The 22335-nt window shown below is 41.4% G+C and overlaps 1 protein-coding gene across 2 annotated transcripts in view; it reads right to left on the bottom strand.

Moving 5' to 3' along the window:
* foxp4 (forkhead box P4) overlaps positions 1-22335 on the bottom strand; it is a 133524-nt gene that overhangs the window by 70054 nt on the left and 41135 nt on the right. The window contains exon 1 of one of the 2 annotated variants that reach the window (XM_053484131.1): positions 4549-4606. In XM_053484131.1, coding sequence (XP_053340106.1) covers positions 4549-4551 — 3 coding nt within the window. In that variant the 5' untranslated portion in view covers positions 4552-4606. Of the gene's footprint in view, positions 1-4548; positions 4607-16159; positions 16338-22335 lie in introns of those variants that run through there. The other variant, XM_053484130.1, reaches the window with a different exon arrangement.

A 22335-nucleotide genomic window follows, 5' to 3' on the forward strand; every position in this document is an offset into this window, starting at 1 on the left:
CAGCGCCGGGGCAAAGGTTGCGAAAGGCAAACATGACTGAAAGGAGCCGGGGCTGTCCCGGAGTCTCAGGCGCTGGAGCAGTCGTCTCCCTGTGGAAACGGTGCACAGGCTCTCCGTTCAGGGTGGATGAAAAGCTATTGGATTAGTCTTGACAACGTACAAACTTTGGACGAGCTGGGTAAACTTAGACTCGGAGTTGGAAAGAAAAGAGAAGAAAAGAGTTGCAAGCCAGAAACCCGGCGGAAAAAAAAACCTGACATCCATGTTGACTTGATTTCCTTTGCTCTTTTGCTTTGTCAAGTCTTTGATATAAGTCTTTGAGGGTTGAAACTGTGTTGTACAGTGACCTGCGAGACTTTGGCCCTCCCTCCGTATGTCCTTCTAAAGCCTCGTGGCATTCACCGGCGTGCGCTGCACCTTTAAAGAAAATATGAGGGAGGCGGCGGGTGGCTGGGTCCAACAACAGCTCCATTGTACTGCGACGTTAGACAGGTTTTATTGCGAAGAGGGCGGGAGGGTGCTAAGAGAGAGAGAGAGAGAGAGAGAAAGAGAAAAGAAAGAGAAAAAGAGAGAGGGGAAGGGGAGGGTGAAGAGGTCAGCGCCCAGCTTGGAGGCCTAAGCTGCACTGTGTGTGAGTTCTCCTAACTTGTCATCAGCCAAGCCAACCCCCCCGCCCCCCCCCCCACCCCAAACTCCCCCCGTAAATCAACACTCCTGACATGGGCTTTAATAACAGACCTTTTTAAAAAAAAAAAATTGGCCTGTGTAGGGGGGGTGGGGGTGTGGCTGGTCTAGGGTACTGATTTTTCTTTCTCTTCTTGCCCTCCCTCTAGGTGCAGAGAGGCGGAACTCTGGTCTTCATACTGTATGAAGGTCCATTTATGGAAAGTAATGAGGAAAAAATTATTTTTGGCTTATGTGCCTTGCAGTCCATATTCTCTCCATCTTCCTTCCCTTTCTACAAGCAGGGTTACAGCATCTACATGTGGTCGTCGTCCACCAAAAACAAAGTCAGGCAGAGCTCCTTCTGCCTGTTCAACAGGCGTTCCAAAACAAGGCACCAAGACACACAAACAGGGCATGATTGGGCGCCTCTTCCCTGGCGGGCCCAGGTTCTATTCATTAGGCTCAGGTTGCTAAAGCAAACAGTGCAGGGAGGTGATGAATCTGGGCAAAATGTCGGGTGTTTTCTCTCTCTCTCTCTCTCTCTCTCTCTCTCTTTCTGCTGTAAATCCAAATAGAGCAGAGTTGGCTTGTCTGTGTACAGGTGGGCACCATATGCTGGAATGATCCATCATTGCTGACAGAGGACCATTGTTGATGCTTGCAACAACCCCCATGACTACCCCCTTAGAAAAACAAGAGCCTCCGTCCCCACGGTAGGCCGTCCTTGGCCGTGGGTGGATGAGTGGATGGTGAGGAGTTCTGGAAGCAGACCGGGTCAGAAGGGATCAGGTTACAGAAGCTGGGCGCACAACTGCAGACACCTTCAGAAAGCTTCCAGTGTCTGCTGGAAGAAGTCTGGATCACATATGGACGGAAAGGAAAGAGGAAAGAGAAGGCGGAGAAGAGAGGAGAGGACAAGCACTCCCCATAATCCATGATGCACAAGCTGGGAACCAGACCCAGTGTTGAAACTCGGTACATGCTACAACTTAAAAGGGATTACTTAGTGTTCTAACACTTCTAACACTAGAGTCTCTTAATTAAACGACCAGGCTAACCCTGGCTTTCTGGCTTTCAGTGCGAGTCGAAACAAATTTGTGGTAGATATATAAATCTGGAGGACCTTTTTTTATAGGAGGTTAGTGCAGTGATGTTCATCATCCCACAAGATTGCAGCATTTTTTAACTACTACCAGCTGCTTACACCAGGAATAATATCACAATCTGATAACTTTATCTGAAATTAACTTATTACCGAAACATTCTTAACAAACGCACAAAATGAATTTGAAACGTTCCATGTAATTTGTTCACACTGTTTAGAAAAGCAACTGGGTGTGACCACTGTGTGATTAATGTAACCTAACCTCATGTTAGCGCATATGGACGAGTGCGGTCAGGCTTTTTCGAGCAGCAGACCAAAGAGACCTACTGGAAAGCCTATTAAAAAAAAAAAAAAAAACATAAGGAAATATTTATTTTTTCCAATTAACAAAATAACACTTCATAAATAATAATAGTAGCTGATGTTTTTCTTTGAGTAGGTGGAGAATAAAAAAATGTAGACAACAAAAAATGGTTTATTCACACAGGAAAAACCTCAAACAATCGAAATAAAGCCCGGTTTCAAGGGAATAAAGCCTGAAGAAGAGCTCGTCACACTTAGATGATTCTGTGCAGATAGTACACCTCTGTACGCCTGCTAACTTAGGATGAGCAAAGAAACAAGAAGACAATACAAAGGCTTCCACTGCTTCAATTGAAAGCATTCGACCTTAAAGGAAAAAGTCAAGCTATGCTAAAACCTTCTCTGGAATGTGATCTTGCAAGATTTTGTAAAAAGACCATGGTTGTATTCTAAAAGGAAATAACACAACAGGCATATGAGGGGAAAACTGAGTAAAAGCACAAGCCAGGAACCTGTGTGTCATTCATTCGAGAAATGACTGTAGCAAGGAACACAATGACTGGTTGTACAAGACTATTAGAGATCCTTTATGCACTTACTCCTTAAAATCTAGTGCCTGTAGAAGTATGATCAGGTACAGAAACTTGTAAAGGTTCCTGTCACCCGAAAAAAACTCCAGTGCTGTTTTAGGCAAACGTGGCAGACCAAGATGTGTTAAGTGTTGTCCACATCTAGAGGCAAGGCGAGGTAGGTCGAATAAACAGAAGTTTAGTATATCTGAACTTCCACCAAAGGACTGCCTGGTTCTTTTTAAAAGCTGGAATGTTGCAACACAGCTGGTCACCAAATGAGCAACGTCTACAGGCGATCCAGTGCGTCTACAGTGCTCAGGTCAGGCCTGTTAGCAGCTGTCCACCACTGGGCCATGGGGCAACGTGTTCAGTCTTGGACATGATCAAGTCCACTGGCTCATGCCAAATTGTTTTGTGTTTTTTTTATCTTAATTTTGTCCCCATGACTCATTACCAAGGCCATAGACTGTAGAGCCGGCCAATTTCACGGTGGGTTACAAATAAACTGCACTTTTGACCGTTTTTCTCTCCTTTTCTTCCAACTCTTTCCCTCCTGTTGGCCAAAGCTGGTTTTAATTTGCTACTTCCTGTTCCAGCATGCCGTTCATAGGCGCTCTCAGTTGCTTGTCACATTTGTTTTCACTCAAAGCTATTAGAATGTAAAAAAAAAAAAAAAAAGATAGAAAAACCAAGCAAATTATCTAACATTTAAATTATTTAAGGAACCTTCAAAAACATGACGTGCTCTCCTCCTGCCATTTAATGTAATGTTTCCGCAATATAAAGGCTACGGCAAAACCTTAAATTTTAAATGGCTACAGCAGGCCTCTCTGGACTCAAGCTGGCCATTAAAATGAGGAAAGGGTGAACGAGAGCCAAGGCAATAAAAAATAAAACTTAAAGAGGAGGTTTTAAAAAAAAAACTTAAAACTTAAAAAATAAGCTACAATGCTTGAAAAGCCTGAACGGTTTAATTTTAATTTTTTTTACAAAAGTAACCTGTCCGAAACTTGTAGTCACTTGCCGCTTTCCAGATGTGGGTTTCTCAACCTTTAAGTTGTTAAGGAAAAGACTAGACAGAAATCATGAGGGAAAATATTACATGAAAGGTAATAGCAAAGGTATAGAAGTAAGTTATCCCCATATCCTGCTCTGAAAGAGCCAGAGAGAAGAATAATGCATTCTGGCAGGACTCTCTGGGCACGATTTCTCTACTGCCACCGTGAGACAAGCACAAAGAATAAAGAATGTACAAATGAATGAGGTAAAAGGATAAACTGAGAACAAGCACAAGAGAAGAGGAAGAAGAAGAACAGCTGCCTAATTCATGGCAATTACATGCCAGTTTCATTTCAGTTTTCCCTAACACTGCCGTTTTCAGCAAACCATGCTCTACCCAGTAGACAGTTCGTGGCTATGAACACAACTTTTTAACGTCCTAGTATTTAGATATTAGTGGATCTGGCAGAACGAACGAGGGTGCTGCTGGGGTGTTAAGGTGTTTGGTGTGTCCCTCCCCCTACTGGCTCCTTTAAAGAGTTGAAACCTTTCCAATATTGTTCACCGTGTGCACACCAAACTCTGGATAGCTCTGACTAGCAACTCAGCTTCCCTTCCACACCACGCATATGGAACATATTTCTGTGTTGTTATTAATAAAGAAAAAAAAAAGAAAGCTAATAATAATGCACACAGGATGCTGCCAAAATGGACCTCTGGAGAAAGGGGAACACTGTTTAAACAGATGAACGCGGCGTGAATTTTCTAAACCGTTCGACTTGGAAACCCATTACTTTGCAGGTCTGGTCAAAAGTCGAATGCAGAAGGTCTTTTGTGTTAGTTTTTTTCATGTTGAAATTTCTACACAAGAACAAGAAAAGAGGCAGATTCTTTAAAACTCACCATGTGCGGCTGGGTGGAAGTGGTGCCATGTTTGTGTGTGTGTGTGTGTGTGTGTGTTTGTGTGTGTTACAGTTACAGGGTGCAGGATACAGTCAGAATGAGGATGAATCTTAATTTGCAGAAACAGAAACAGGAATTTGATCGTCAGTACCATAAGGCCACATTTCATATCACCGCACAGACGAGACAAAAAGAAAAAATTGTGCACTGTTACAAACATCTTTGGCTCCCACCTTCTCCTGCTAACCGGGAACAAATAATATGTCTATCACCAAGTATTAGTAAAACATACTAGGTTTAACAAGACTACAGCAAATTCAACTTCTGAAAAAGAAAAAAAAAGAAGACAAAAAAACCTCTTCACTAATAATCTGTTCAATATATCTCTAGTTATTGATCTATCATTAGATATTTTTTTAAACAAGAAAAGAGAAGAGAAGCCAACATTTCCCTCTTCTTTTTTCACCCCCTTATTCTCTCCAATGCTTCTTTCTGTTGACTTTAATCTCTTTTTAAGACGGCAAACACAAAAAAGCGGGCAGAAGCAAGCTAATTAGCAACACTTAAAAAAGAATCCGGCTTCATTGTTCAGAGTCCCTCGGCCTCGCCAGTTACCAGGGCAACAACTTTGAGAGTGTCGCCGGGTGCATTTCTTTCTTTCTTTTCTTTTTATTTCTCCTCCTCTTCTTCTTCTTCTTTTTCTCTTTTTCCTTCGCCCCCTCCCAGGGCTCTCTGTGAGCCAGCAGTGGAGTACAGGGAGATAAAGAAAGAGAGTAGAAGAAAGTGGAAGGGCTGCCCTGTCCCATAGTGAGGAAAGAATTTTGGAAGCCAGGGGCTCTGAACACTTGATCCTTAAGTAGCCATGCGTGGCATACTGGCCAAAGTGTGTCTATACTGTGTGTGTGTGTGTGTGTGTCTTTCCACCCGTCACCTGACGCGTGCTGAGACAGCAAAAACACACGCCAATTAGTCTCAATTATGGCTGCCATTTCCTAACGTGGACGGCGTCCAGTAGGAAATGTACTCAGCAGCCTACAGACCTCCATTCTTCCATTTCCACCCCTCCCTCCCCCCTCTCCATCTTTGTCTTTCCCTTTCCAACTCTGCCACTTCCTATGATCCCACTCTCCCCGTTTCCTCCGCACTTCAACTCTTACCTAAATCACTCCCTCCCACTTCTGCTCTCCAGCACCCGCTAAATCCGTTCCCGTTTCCAGCACCCTCCCCTTTTCGCTCTCTTTCTTCTGCACCTTCTCTCCCGCCACTCTGTCAATCAGGGCGCAAGGAGCCGTGCCTCCCTCACATTAATACTCTGCGGAGGATCTTTCATAATTGCCATGGCGACTAGGCGAAGGTCAATGTCTGTGGTGCCTCGAGAGCTGCCGGGGGAAAATAAACATGTCTCGCCAGGTACGGCACATTATTCATATTCATAAACCGTCTTAACATAAAGGCTCGCTTTGTATTAAAAGAAAGCAAAAAACCGCATTCGCCATCAAAAAATAATACTTGAGAAATACCTTATTTAAGAACTGAAATGACGGTAAGGGGTACTCCGTATACCAAAAAGGAAGCAAAACTAACCTGGGGTTTATGACCGCTGACCAAACCTGAACATGCTGCTGAACACGCCTGAACGCAGACGACCTAGGCAGTGACCTCTGACCTTGCCAACTAATCATATAATTTGGGTTAAAACTCAGTCCACATACAAAACTTATTCTATTCCACGCTGTTACTGTTCTAACTTTCCTTATTGCCTTGTTTTGTTGATTTATTTTATCAGAAGCGTAAAATTTTCACCTAGTCCCGTATCAGCAAATAATTCATCTAAATAAATTGAAAGTTTATTTAGTTTGAAGTTAGATTGAAGTTATAAATATTTGTAAGATATTACCGCCAATTACAGGATCACAGGCAATTTGTTTTGATTAAAATGCGTTTTTACTCAGTTATATACAACCGCTGCATGTACTGCATACTGTATACGCAAAGCACATACATAACACGGCGAGAGATTGATTCAGGCTTATGTACTTAGCTGGCAATCTTTAAACAATTATTTTATCCTGATCTGCTCTTTATGAATACAAATGAACGAACGCAATAAAGATGTGACAAGATACTAAATTATAAGATTTGATGTAGTGGCAGGAGTTGCATGTGCGTGTGTATGCGCGTGCACCTGTTTATTGCAGTCGTATAATTTATAGTCGTATATATTAATCAGCACTGACTGAGGAAACACGGATACTGCGGCACGTAACTGAGTGAAATTGATAGACCCAGGACATTTGCTGTAAACATGACTTTGTAGCCTAGCTCAGTTAAAATGACTTTACACAAAGACACACACACACACACACACACACACATGTGCATGCAAAAAATGCTCAGGCTCTGCATAGTCTCTCAAAGCATTCCCTGGAAAAACTCATAAATTAGTTTTATAACCTGTCCATAAATATGACCTCTCCACATTCCTGAATTAGGACTCAATGTGTGAAAAAATCATTAAACACAGAATATAGGATATCACACAGCACATGTGAAACCCATTATGCCTCATGCACCCTTTTGCTTATAGAAGCCTGAACGTGTAACAAATCAAAAAACTGGGAGATTTTGTGATTATACGTTATGACACGTGTCGCTGATTAATTTTTTATGTTTAGTCTGGATCAATGTAAACCAGTTACGCAAAATTCACTTTTTAGTCATTTTTAGACATTCCTGATGAGTCTCTAAAAATACAGTATAACATAAAAAAATCCCTGCTGTTTATTCTTTTTCTATTTTTGTATTTGTATTAAGCCAATCACATCTTTCCCTATTGTGGAATCACACAACATTATCATTAAGTGATTAGCTTATTTTCTTAGTGCTAGGTGCTAGGACGAATATCGTACAGATACACATACCTCCCACCCGGAGAGAAAGGCTACTTTTCCTCTCTTGGACTCTTGGCCACAGACAGTTGTCAGGATTTTAATGCTTTTTTGTTGTGCCACTTGGGATGTGCAAAATCTTAATATATTATGCTTTTTTTTAAAAAAAAAACTTGCTAAAAAACACTGTGCCCTAACACTTTAGGAGCACACTTTGCATAAAAAAACTATGGATAATCTTAGACTACCCAACAACGTCCATATACACACATATAACTCAGGCACCACTTTCATAATGCTGCAACTCGGAATGGCCTTTCCTCTTTGGTCAACTCGGGTACCATCAGCCCCTTCGGCAATTAAAAGTATGGAATGCTTTTAAGTGACGACACCTTTCAATGTGCCGACAGCATTAGATTTACTTGATGCTATAAGCACTCAACCCCTTCCTAAAAGGGATATCATACTCTCATTCAAAGCCACAAATCTCTTCCTCCCTTCATGCTGTCCTTTTGTTCTGTAGCCTTAAGCTGCTTAGGGCAAACTGTGAGCGTGAGAGAAGGATGAGGGACGCAAAGGAGAACGAGGAGCATTCTTTTGATTAATTTGCAGGAAAGTATGACACCGAACGGTCAACGCCAACCACATCCAGAACTCTACCAGGCGTTGTTTATTACAAGGATGATGAGAATGCCCACAAGCTAGTCCAACCTAGAGAGGCCAAAGTCCATCACACTAGTGTCAGCCTGAACTCAGGTAGCCCTGCCACAAGCTGAAACCTGATTATTGACTGGATCTGCACAGCCTTGTACTGTATATTTTATAGCGACCGATCTGCCCTGCAAATCCCTAGGGTTAGGGATCCCTTAGGCAGTCTGCATCTCCAGCTTCTCCACAAATACCTCTCCTACCTGCAAAGACTGGTTGGTTTGTTCTGGATGGAAAGTGTCTGTAAGTAAATAGGGAGAAATTTTGGCAAAAAAAAGCCAATAACAAACTTTTACCAAAGCCAGATCCATCAGCCACCTTTGGCTGGGTGTCCAGGAGACCACAATTGACCTTTAGATCTGATTTGTTTCCATGGCAGTCTGCTCATGCAACACATGTAGAATAATGCAGTTAGTGCTCTGCTACAACGCTCTCAGCTGCCCAACAACACTGGAACAGTAGCAGTTTAAAAAGATTGGTGGTTGTCAGGCAATTCGACAGTTTTAACTGGTCAGGGAACTGGTATAAATTTGTGTAGAAAGTGCCCAGGACCAATACCTAAACTGGGTCTCTTCTACTCAGACCAGAAGAATCACAAATCTGTCTTGGACACTGGCTCGCCAGGACTGGAGTTGAAAATCCCTGACCTAAACCTTAGAAGATTAAGAGTTAAGAGTCCCTGTAATATCATGGACATGTTTCCCAGCTAGTAAAGGGTTCAGCAAAGCGAAACTTGAAAAGTCTTGCAGGTCTACCATTAGAGGAAAGACGGAACAAAGTAAACAAATAGATGTTCAGTTGAAGGATGAGCAGCACAACTACAAAGCAAAGTGAAAGCAGAAGGAGAAGACAAGAAGAGTAAGAGTGCTAGGAGAAGAGGAAGTGAGAGAGACAATAGTTAAGCATACTCTCAGTCTCTCCATCTGTGCGATGAACCACGAGATGAGAGATCCATGGTTTCCACATGCATCATCGTAAATCCTCCTAAAAGCAAGCAAGCTGTCTGTCGGCCATAGTGTTGAGCCTCCTGAGGGGCTGGCGCTGTCCCAAAGGGCCAAATACACTACAGCTCTCTCTCTCCCAAATTCTCCCACTCTCGCTCCCTCTCTCTCTCTCTCATATCCCCACCATCCTTTTACAACTCATTACAAATTACGAGTGCCCCTTTGTCCTAACATTCTTCCTTGCAAGGTTACTCAGAGTGCCTGACCTGAGAAGGGGCCTGCTTCAAAATACCTCTCAGCCATTCTCACCAGCATGCACTGTTTAGTGTGTAACAAAAATTTGAGTCACTGCCCACCCCCTCCTTCTCTTTTTCCTCCCTCTATGTTTCAGTTGAGTGGCACTCCTGGAGAAAATTGCACTTCAGTAGCAATGTACGTCTCTCCTCCCAGTCCCCACTCTACCCAGGCGGCTCACACATGTATGTGCTGCTAACTCAGGTGCAACAGCACAAAATTGTGAAAACTAGGTGTCCTTAGGCAGATAAGAGGTCCTGTAAAGTGAGGAGTTCCCTCCACCTCAAAGCCTCCGGGAGGAGAAAGAGTGCAAGGGGTTCCCTGGTAGCCTAAATTGGGGGGTACCTTTTTAGCTGCCGAGTTTATTACAAGCACAAGGGTACAGTGGAAGAGGCGGAGGGTAAGGGATAAAAAAACAAAAGGAAAAGAAGGGCACCTGGTTTTTGTCAGATACGCACAGACATACGGACAACCAAGTGTAAGCTAGGAAAGGAGGGGCGATATGAGGCTTCACAGAGCACCTCTGGTCCCACCGATGTTTGTAACCGGCTATGTACTGTTTGGAAAGCATCCTGTCTGAAGGCCTGCTTAGAAGCAAGATGACTGCCTACTGGAAAATGAGACAGAAAGTGAGAAAGACAGATGTATCCTAGTGCAGGTAAAGATGTGGATGAGATGTTTGAAGTGAAGCACACTCATGCCAGTGAAAAGACAAGACCCTGTGGTTGGGATTTGTGAAACAAGGCGGGTGAAATACTACAAGGACTTGGCCAGTGTGTACTGTTGTTTTTCTTTTCTTTTCTTTTTTTTCTTCCATCCCCCCTCAAGCAAGGTTTTTTCTGCTTTCAGGGTTGTGAAGCAGACAAGAAACATTCCTCAGGGGGGCCCCGGTCTTTCTTGACACGTCTCAGCGTTACAACCCCCACCCCCCCCATCACACACACACACACACACACACACACACACATACACACACACACCACCCTTTACTTCTTTTCTCTACCCTCCCACCACTTCGACCCTCTCCTCTTTCTGTCGTCTATGCTTCTCCACTCTTTTCTCTTGTCCTTTTAGCCCCATCTCCAATCTGTCCACACCTCTCTCTGACTCATCATACTCTCTCTCTCTCTCTCATATATATATATATATATATATACACACCTTATACTCTTTATCTCTCTACCTCAGAGCTCCTTCACAGTCGCTTCATCTAATTTGCTAACTCACCCTACTGTAACCCCCATTCTCTCTCTCTACCTCACACCCTTCTCTCTCTTCTATCCACCTTTCCCTTGACTCCAATATCTTGCTCTATTTCCACATCCACCCCCCCCCCCCCCTTCCTTTTCCACAGCTCTTAAGGACCTCTGTTTATTTGCTGTGAGTCTGTGACGGCTGCAGAGATGTCTGTGATTTCTCCCAGGCTCTGGAGGGGCCCATGGAGAGAGTGCTTTGTGTCCTGTCTGCTTTTTTTTTTTTTTTTGCTCTCCCCCCCTTCTCCGCTCCACTGAGTTCCACCACTCCCACTGCATCCAGGTGAAAGAGCCGGGTTTGTTAAAGGAGGCGGATGAGAGGGGAGCATCAGGAGGGGAGAGACAATGCAGAAGCGATAAACAGAAAGAGGAGGAGGCCCTGATGGATTAGTGAGCATATGAGTGAGTAAGACTGTGTCTATGTGTGTGTGTGTGTGTGTGTGTGTGTGTGGGAGGGTGTGTGTGTGTACACGCAGGTGGGTGGGTTTGAGTGGGACTTGGTGGCTGGGAGGCACTTCCTGAGAAAACTGTGGCAATCTTTGTTTTTGCTTTTTTTAGGTAAGCCAGAGAGAAGTGAAACACAAACCATCAACGGACTAAAGCCTGCCGTATGAGTTAGAAGAAACTTACAGGAAGAAGTTGTCGGTTTTAGGAGAATTCTCATCTGGATACTGTTTGTTCTGCTATTTTAAGACTTTTGCTCTCTCCGTGTCCTTTTATAACCATGAATGAAAACCGACAATTAAGGTGTGATTCGTGAGGTATAATAATACATACTGCATCCATGATTTTTTCCCCTTTAACCCTTTCTTGTTTAGTTCCTCTTACACCACTCTAATGAGGCTACAATCATTTATAATTCTATTCATATTCTTTGCATTACATTATAGCAACTATATATAGTTGTTGCCTCAATTCTTTCTTAAAGGTTCTCCATTTTGAAAACTTTTTTTGTGGAAAGCTTTAAAACTCCCCGAAAGTGTGTCTGTTAATGCTTTTCTCAAATAATGCATTTTTTCATACCTCAAACTCACTTTATTTTACTCCTCCTTCAAAAGTATTGTTCATATTCCAATTCTATGTAAATGAGCTACCGCTAAGCCGCATGAGAACAGCAGAGCTGAGAAACAATCTTCTTATATGAGGTCACAATGAGGCAAAATATACTTGGCTTGTTTAAGCCTTGGCCAATATGAAAATAGAAAAAAAAAATCGGGGAATTTTTTTTCCTCACACTTTTTTGTTTGTACACGCCTGACTAAAAAGTGAGTTTTGCGTAATAGGCCCACTTTAAGAGCTAACTCTTTCAAAATAACAAAACATATCAATTTCCCCATATCAATCACTTAAAATTTTCTTTTTAAATTACAAAAAAACATATAATTCAAAAACATTCATTATTCAGGATAACATAATGTGACGCAGCAGGTCCTGTGAATTAGCGGGATCCTACGGACATGATAATGAGCGGATGAATATGATTTGTGTTTCAGAGCCGCTGCCATACGGAATAAAGCCAATTCAAGAATCCGAAAGTGTTGCGGTATAACATTTAATTCTGGCGCAAGATTTCTTGTGCGCTATTGCAATCTTAAGAAGAGTGGAAAAAAAGAGAAGTAACCATGCTGCCAATATAAAAAAAATAAAAAAAAACTCCATGCCAAGCTCGTTGGCTCAGAACATCAGAGCTGAAAGAAAGAGAAGACAAAAAAGGACGCAGAGAACTGAAGCATTTCTGATGTTGGTCTTCAGATCAAACAGCTATAAGACATTAGGAATATGATTCAGGTCAGCGACTGATCCAGATTATCCAGAACAAAGCTTGGACTTCTTTTACCAAAGCACTAACAGGAAGGGAAACAAAGTGTTTGCTCCATCTTTTTTTTTTGTGTGTGTGTGTGGTTTTCGTTTTTGATCCAGTATCTCAATCATGCAATTATAAAGACGTATTGCGGTTCACACAGCTTTTTGCATATCGTTGAGTTTCCAGCATCAAAAGTGACAGTGGTTCAAATAGGCACCCTGGGGGGTGGAGGGCGGGGCCTTCTAAAGGTCTGTCTTTAGGGAAAGTCAGGAATATGACCCCTCATGACAATGTTTTTAAAAAAACAAATAACAGGATTTAAAAGCAGGTGTACTTGGATTTAAAAGCTCTGTCTGGTCCGTATGGTCTGAAACACACACAACCTGCATACCTGCACACTCCCGCACCCACCCACATACCCTCACCTCACACAAAACCACACAAACGTTTACTCTTCTGAACGCTTAATTGACAAGTAATGCCAAACATTTAAAAAAAAAAAAAAACACTGGTCTCCCCCACACAGCATCTAACGTCACTAAAATGCTAGATTATGGGTAGAAGGTTAAAAAAAGGGAACATAAAAAAATGTTTAAGGAAGGAATCATCACTGACTCATTTTTTTTCTAAGTAAACTGACGCTTTGCCAGTTTTGGTTTAAAACAAAAATCCCAGCGAATAAAAACAACCTTGTGTTGATGGTTTGATAAAGTCTTTTTTTTCCCCTGCTCGAGTTCAGTCGGGAGCGTTAGAGCAGAAATCAATCAATATACACTTAATTCAAGAGGCCTCTAGGGGCAGAGTCGGGAAATAAAGATCTGAGACTGTTCACACAGCAGGGCAAATCTGATTTATTTATTTAGTTTTTAGACTGACAGCTCTGGGTTCCAAATTACAAGTTACTACATCTGATTTGTTTGTTTGGAGTAGTCAGGATGGCGCTCATATTCACATTGGTGGGTGTTGGTTACGGTGCGGGCTGCCGGGTGGACGATTAGCTGGTGAAAATTAGCGGGTAAACTCGCTATGAAAATGGATAAGTCAGGCAGTAACTGAACAATTTGTACTGTGTGAAGTGACAGAGATGTTTTATATACATTATATTATTATTATTATTACAAATGAAAAATTAATCTAAGAATATCGTTCATTTTTTTGTACTATATTTTTTAACAAATCTATTTTTCCTAAACTGCTAAAAAAAATTTTTTTATGGAGTTTAAGCCTCATTCGCGCAAAGATCCACACTTGGTAACTTATGGTTTGCACATTTCTATGTTTAATTAAAATGCATTTTACTTCATCTGTTTGTTTGTTTTTTTTATTATTTTTTATGTATGCGCTTTTCGGGAAAAATGATTACCCGAGATGAGTTAAGAACTACATAGTAACTTTACTGACCTTGCCACGCAACATAAAAAAAAAAAAAAAAAAAAAAACAGAAAAACAAAACAAAAGTAAAAAAAAAGTATTGAAACTTGAATTTCCAAATATTTCAATAAATACCCTATTTTTTGTTTGTTCGTTAGTAAGTTTTTGTTAATTTACCATATTATATATATAAATACCTAGTTACGCTAAACAGGTCTGTATATTTAAGACAAAATAGAAAAGTCGAGTGAGGCAATGAGAAGCGGAAATAGAGAAAGAGCATGTATTAGTGAGGCTGTGGATGGCATATGTTTAACATTGGGAAAGGTTTGGAGTAGAAGTAACTGGCCATTTCTCTTTCTAATTAAAGGCTTTGGCTCACGTGACCACACACAGGTGCAATAACACAGACCTGCCATGGAAGAAAGACCCGCTTGTGTGAGGTAAAGCCTCTCACTTACACTGTGGGAGGCTCCACACGTGCACACACACACACACACACACGATGGAACCGGGTAAAGAAACCAAAGAGGAAAAGCAATTCAGTTCAATTACCTTCATTAGAATTCCTCTTGCTTACTTCAATTTACAGAAGCAGGGAAATATAAAGAGACAGGGGTCTGGAAAGGAGGGGGGAAAAGTTCTGTTCCTCTCTTTTTTTTTTCTTATTTTGTCTTTCTCTCTTTTTCAGCAGAGGTCCTCACACTAAAGGGCATCTGGTAACTTTTAAACTTTTTGGCCGTCTGCAAGCAGCTAATAGACATTGATCATTCTGCAGTCACTCTGCATTAAAGAGTTCTTTTGGCGCTCATCAGTTTGCAGTACTTTTCTTTCAATAATATCACGATTTCTGATATTGCTTCAGAAAGCGAACCGTCACTGTTTGCTTGAAAGTTCGCCAGCAAGGCTCGGACAAAGCTTGCGGCTTTGCTATCAAAATCACAGAGCAGCTTCTGTTGGCCGGACCAGAGTGCCTGGCCTGTGTTTAGGGGGATGGCGTGAGCGAAAAGTGAAAGTATTTCAGCCAAGAGGGTCCGGGAAGCTGTGAGGAAATTCCAGCTGACGCGCTGGACAGGGGAGACACTGACGCATGGGGCCAGAGCACAAAACAGAACGGGGTGCAACATTATTCGTGCTGACGTGTCATCTAAAGCAACATGCTATTGAGAGCATTAACAGAATTACACTGTGGTTTGGGACTGCGGCAATCGATAAGCGACTGGAGAGGAACCAGAGAATGGAAGTGCAAAATCTAGGTTCGCTGGTTTGTCTGGCTTTCTCTATTAAAAGAGATTATATGACCAGGGGAGCTGATGGGAATCCAAAAATCTGTTCTGGTATTGATCCTAATGGATTGGACAAATCACTTTAACCTAAATAAATACATACGTTTCCTATTCGCAGCTGCCTTGGAGACACATACGCTTAATTTCTTTTAGGTTTTACGAAAAGAGCAGACATTTGGTGCATATAATGATGTGATACACCATGCAGCATAAACACACTGTGCTACACTACAAACCCAAATCCTGAAATATGAACCCGAAAGAAGGAGGCTAGACGGAGAGAGTTGGCTTCACGTGTCTAGGAAGCATGTGTTAACCTTCATGCTCGCTGGTGTGGCACGGGACAGAATGGTGGGGGGCGGCTACCTGTTTTCCCTGCCCACATCTACTTGTTCATTACTTTGTGCTAAGTTGACAGCTTGCATTCTGTATGTAGCAAACTTTTCTTTTTTTTTTATAGCCTAGTCAGTTTGGTTTCTGAAAGGAAAAAAAAAAATGAGACTGGGCAGCACGTTAGAACTTCCACTTGTTGGGTGGTCGAGCTAACAAATTCATCATCGTAAGCCCATCGCTGTCTTAGGTTGAGGTTTGGCTCATCGAGAACACTAGAACTTGTTCTGTTGACGAGGCATGTTAGATATTTAAAAAAGTTACAGTACGTACGTACTCACCGAACACGTTTGGATTGTTTTACAAGGGACAGGGTTTGTCGAAACTAGAGACATGACAGGCTCCTATCGGTGTCTTTTTAGAAATGTGACTGTTTGCCAAATGAAGGATGTTTACTTACTATACGCCTATGATAGATAAGCTAGTGATAATACCTGACCTGAGGGATGAGGAAATCCACAGTGAACATGTGATAGTGAACTTGTGCAATACGCTCTCTATGTGTAATGTAAACTGTGCAGTTTGCTTCTCATAAAAACCACTCGGGCATTTATACATTACACAAGCAAAGAAATTGCACAAGACACAACTACCAGCAAGTAACAGTCTTCCTGGGTGTTTTTTCTTTTTTTTTTTTATCTCGCTCAAAGAAAAAAAAAACACAGACACACACCTGCTGCTGTTGAAGGTGCAGTAAATCCACGGGGCTGATCTCCCCATTGGCGTCACCGTTAGACCCGCCCTCTCTTCCTCCGCCCTCCGATTGGCTGGTCAGGCTGCTGACTCCGTTTTGGTTGGAGGACGCTGTTCGAATGGTCTCAGTTGCTGATTCTACCATCATCACGTGGCACCTGAGTGAACGTGGACAGAGAGAGACAGAGAGACAGAGAAATAGACAGAAAAAAACAGAGAGAGAGAAAGGGGGGTTAAACCAAACAAAGATTAAATGACCATGACCGATTGCAACTGCTTAAGTTGTAGCTCAGGGCATGTTCAAGTCTCAGCAAGCAAACAACAAAAACATGCAAAACACACTAAATCTAACTGGCAGAGAGGAACACAAACTGTATTCATTGTGGCAGTGGAGAATGTGTACTTCTCTAGCATTTCTAAAGCGCACCGCTTACAATGTCACGTCTGCCAACCTTGAAAACTCTTAGTAAACAAATTGACTGGCTGTCGTTCGAACTGGAGAGGGTCAGGACACCACCTGAGCCTCTTTGTGTCCCGTACAAATTGGTGAAAAAAACAAGGAATGCTTTAAAAACCAAATAGAAGGCCTTAGGGTTGTTTGCTTGGAGAATGCTCCCGCTCCGGCATGTTGATCAGAGACCTCGAACCGAGATTGTCGCGCGAAGAAATAAATAATAAAAATTACCATACATACATAAAATCAGCTCTATTTCTGAGTCTCGTCTCACTCTGAGACATCTTCCGAGACGCTGAGTTTTGATGCATGTGCTGCAACAACACCAAAGGTCCCTTTTAATTAGAAATCAATTGCCAAACACATATTAGAGCTTTTTTTTTTTTTTTTAGTCAGATGGCAAAGAAAACAGAACATTCAACAATGCAGGAATGCAGCAGTAGAGGTTAAGAAGCAAAGGGAAGAGCGTGGGAGAGAGATGGAGAGAGCTGCTGGAGCGCGGGATACATAACAAAACCTTCAAATGTGCGAACGCGACCCGCGCCTCCTCTAATAACAAGCACGAGCTCGTCTTTCTGCCTCTTCCAGTTTTAAAAATAAAGTTTTGTTTGGTTTTGTTTATGCCTTTGTGTCAGTGCAACCCTGGGCTTGTCGAACAAAATGCCACGCAGGCATCTGAGCAATGATTAGCTCCTGGGAACGTGGGGCAAATGTTTCATTAGTGGAAAACAGAGTCGAGACGAGAAGATGAGGGAAAAAAACATAATAATAACATGATAGCAGGTAAGGGTTTGATGTTTCGTCCTGGAAAAATCAACCACGTATTTATTAAAGACTGAGTAAGAATAAATAAAGGAAATAAAAAGAGCACATTATGGGGCTGTGCTTGTTGTGGGAACAGATTTATCGGTACACGGTGCTATCTGGCACATGTGGCCAGCCACAACAACAGCTGCAGAGCTAAAAGATAGAGAGCAGCTTGTCTAAAGCACTCTTAACACACACACACACACACACACACACACACACACACATATATGGACTCTTGGAAGGCACCTGAAAGGCAAGAATCAGATTTCAGAACTTTAATCACGACGCAAGGTTCATAAAGCATGTCATTCAAAGCCACCTGGTGAAAGTTTGGCTGCTAACAGCGCGCAAATGAAGCGTTCATGCTTAGCTGGCATGACTGAAAGGGATGCTGGCGTATCCGGAGCTATAGAGACCCGCGAACCAATATGAGGGCGATTTGACTTTGGATAAACCTCGAAGGCAAGCCGTAAAGCAACGACGGACCGAAAGACAGCGGGCATTTCTTTCATGGGAACTCATGGAGAAAAAAAACATAGGAAGAGTATAAATGAAAAGGTGGAATGAATGAATAAAACAATGTCCTGGATTTAACATGTTATGATCCAGTGTCCGCTTTTAAGGGGGAAGATGCTTGCATCCGCCTCGCACTAGAACATGTTTGGAAACTTGTTGGTTTCAGGTCAAATCGGACCAATCGTTAGAATGATTAAAAAAGCTACAGTTAAAGTTTGTAAGTTTTTAGTTACCATTTCAGTAACTATTATTACCAAAAAAATTATTGCCAAAAAAAATGTTGAAATTTAGATGGGAATCACCAGGGACAAACCGATACAATATTATCACGATACCTATGTGCTGATTCAATTTGTATTGCGATTTTGTTGGTGTCCCAATTTTTTAAATATCATGATACGATATTAAACGGATGCTGTGCTGCCTGTCAATGTTGTAAATAGTTTAGAGGGTGCCACCTGTACGATTATACTAGAGAAAGACCAACATTTTACCACTTCAAATGCAAACATGTGCTATGATTTTTGGAGTTAGTGTTGCGAATGGGGACACGGGGGAATCACACAATACGATTTTATCACCAATTCGATAACTATTAACACAGTTTTATAAATTCCATATTCAATAGTTATCACAGCTTAAGTTTATCCCTTAACTTTATTCACCAGCTTCACTACTGAATTGAACATGAGGAATTAAATGTAGCCCATTCGTTATAGTATTAGTTTTCTCATTTAAAAACCAACTTCAAATACAAAAATTTAACATTTCCCCTAAAATTTAATTCAACAAAAAGGTGCGCATTTAATGAGCACATATATCTCTGTAATTTGCCAAAATTATTATTTCCAAAGAAACTTATCCAATTATTCACTCCGACCAGATGGTATGACAATGTGAATAGTTTAGATTGTAAACTATTGAAGGATTATAAAAAAACGGCGATGTTTACCACCACGGATGCCGCTAAAATCTTGAGCTCCAGAGTTGTTAGCATGGTCGTGCACGATGCTTCTAAGTAGCGCACACGGTGTTTTAAGACTGGTGTAAGCATGTTTAATGAGTATGTTTATAATGTGTTACCATAAAAACAAGTTTCCATTGCTTCACTCTGACGTTTGGCAAAAAGTCAGAATCAATTGTTCCGGTCAATTTTTTTTAATATTTTTGATTATTGTGATATTTAACTGAATCAAATTTTCCCCATCTTGAATATTTAAGTCAATTTTATATTAACAGTCAATCATATTCCTAATTGAATGCCGTCTGCACAAGGCAAAATGTCCACTGAAAAAAAAAAAAAAAAAACACTCCCTAACAATAGCTGGTCATGTTTGTAATGGCAGGGTTTGGAGACGGGTCATATTTGGAGATGTGGTACATTTTAAACTAATCTGAAAACCTCTTAGTGTGTTTCATATAAACCACCTCTGAATATTATCCAGAAGTTTAACACAGCCGATAAATGGCCACCTCCTCACATCGTTACTCTCTTTTCTTGGTGTTCTCCTTGCTCCTGCCTCTTCCTACCTTCATATTCCTACTTCACCACCAATGCCGTCATGCGGGATCTTCAGTGCAGCTAAATTGTAATTCAAAGAGTGTAATAAAGCAGAGCTTCCCTCTTCAAGAAACCTGGCAAAAGTACACAGGGCCCAATGTGTCAGATCAGGCAGGCAGTCAGAGGTGTAAGCATGCAAGGAAGCCTTGTCATATTCGGTAATGGGTAGAGATCGCAGCCATAATGGGAGGTTGTGAGAAAAAAAAAAAGGGCAGGCCAATAAATCAGCAGTTGTGAACCCCTGATTACAAGTGTGAGATGGCGGTTTTGCCGAGTCTTGTAATTGTTTTTGGCAGCCTCAGCCGGTGCCGAGGCTTGCCGGGTCTCGTTAGAGCCTTCCCCTCTTCTACCAGCTGAACTTTGACCTTGAAGAATATTGAAAGATGCATTCCTCCTCCCAGGGGTGTAAAGCACAGGAGGAAAGAAGGAAAAGAGTGAGCGAAATCGAGGGGGTGGGGGAGGGGCATACTTTTCAGATCTAAAAGATAAAGAATGCGTTTGCAAGGCTTGGGGGGCAAAAACTGAGCAAATAAAAATGTACATTTGCCTTTTAATTGGACGGAAAATAGGACTGAACTTGCCTTTGCTTCGGGGAGTCAAAATCAATCAGGTTGCTGTGAGTTAAGAAAAAAAAAAAAGTGAGTCTTTCTGTGGTAATGTAACAGATTTGTCTACGCACTGTGAGCGTTTTAATTTCAAACTCCTTTTCTTTCTTTTTTTTTTTTTTAAACTTCTCCTATCAGCAGATTTTCTTTGGCACTTATGCGAAAGGGTGGAGGGGCCCATGATTCATTCTCTATCCTGTTTCTGCAAGTACGCCGGCTGTAGTGAGCAATCCTGAAAGCGCTCCTAACCGCCTGGTAAAAGCCGCCTGTTTATATTGCTGATACTGAGAGTTGCTAAGGCGAAGGAGTGACTGGGGAATAAATACCTGGTCTAAGTTCTGGTTCTAAAAAGTGCACAACTGCAAGGGGAAAAAAAATAAAAGTAACAGCTGTACAGATTTTTATTTTCTTTTTTTAGACACACATTGCATTTTAGAGAAGTATCACAGGGGGAAAAAAAAAACAAGCTCAGGAAATGATGAAACAAACCACAATTTTGTAGCATTCATTTTTAAATGTTGCTCTTCCCAGAACGAAATGTTTGCTTTTCCTATTTGCTGCCAGCAGACGCCCAGGCATCGAAAATATCCATCTCTCTCTCTCTTTCTCTCTCCTTCTCTCTCAGGTGGGACGTCACTTCAGGCCCTTAACAAATTCCCAAGTTAACCATTTCCTCCACGCTAGATAAAGAGGCAATGTATGGAGCATAACCATTTTCCCCCCTGATCCTTTTTTTCTGCTTCGTGCAACAATGTTCACTGAGAAGAAGAGTGCGGAGAAAAAAGTGCAAACTTAATACCTCAGAATTTCAACGTTTCATCCGCAATCTTAGCTGACCTGCACAAAGTTTTAATCCATACATTTTCTTAACCTCTCAGGTCTAAACTTTTGACTGGCACTCTACGTCTCCACAGCGGACTGCGATCTCCTCGAGGATCTAGCTTTGGATTCGCGAGCTGAGCCAAGATTTAAAATCCGGTTCTGCTCCAGAAGACCACCGCCGCAAACGTCTAGCCTTCCAGAATGACAGAACAAAGGAATCGTATACAAATCAAACTGACTTAAATGAAAACACAGTACATCAACTCCTCAAGGGAACTATCCATCCCAGTAAAATAATCATTACAAATCTGAATTTGCACACGTTTTTTTTTTTCTCTTGCCGATTTGCGATGCAAAGGCAAGTTAAACGTCAAAGAATTTCCATAAAACTGAGCTATTTATATATTTAAGCAAAAAGAGACATGTTAAAACTACAGCAGCGGCATGCTGTAACTCTGAGAGACTGGTTTGAATTTGCAATTTCGGCTACAAACTCTGCTGCTTTGCTCAACTCCAGAGAACATCTCCAACTTTTGAGAAAGAAATAAAAAAAACATCCTATGGTCATGATGACAAGTTTGACGATTTTTATGAAAATGAAATACAGCCCGGTTGTCCGTTTTCCACGCCATCTTTTTGTGTTTCATTTTTTTTTCTTCCGCACGCTCTTTCATTCTTTCCGCTTTCTCTGTTTTGCCTTCTACGGTCTAGAGGTGGAAAGTATTCATTTTGACTTTCCAAAATTCTCAAAGACCACGACTCAAATAGTTTCCTGCTACAATATTTTGTACCACCAAGAAAAACCAACCAGGATGAAATAATCCTTGTTTTGTTTTTTTATAAATGAACTGCTTCAAGGGATAAAATATGATCTCATACACAACAACTATATCAGCTGTCAGTAAAACTGTAAAGCAGTAAAGCTGTTTTTCTGTTTTATTTATTTTTTAGACACTTTAAATGTCGTTGTTTGTTGGTATATTTTGTGCTGTAAGAGGTTAAGCACTTGTGATGTCACAGAAGGAGATTTCTGTGCTAATGCAAGTTACAGTACAATGTCAGTTAATTTCGACCATGTGATGAAATGAATCATATGTAGACTGTTGATTCATTTCTGTTTTTGGGGATTGCGGTTTTCGGTTTCATTCAAGACCACGAGCATTTACTGTCCAATTTGTCTCATGCAGCTATATTTCTTCCATGTTTTAAAGTACTAAAACTACCAAAAGTATTTAATAAACATTTAAATACTGTATCACTTGTGTTGTTGATTGTTTAATTGCCTGATGCAAGGTGAAAGCCTTTATTTCTGATCATTTTTAGCTCCATACTTCAGCACAACTGCCCCTAAAAATCAGTAGAAGTGGAAGAAGCTATAATAATAATAA

The sequence above is a fragment of the Clarias gariepinus genome, chromosome 23 (genome assembly GCF_024256425.1).
Source record: "Clarias gariepinus isolate MV-2021 ecotype Netherlands chromosome 23, CGAR_prim_01v2, whole genome shotgun sequence".
In the NCBI taxonomy this organism is placed as follows: Eukaryota; Metazoa; Chordata; class Actinopteri; order Siluriformes; family Clariidae; genus Clarias; species Clarias gariepinus.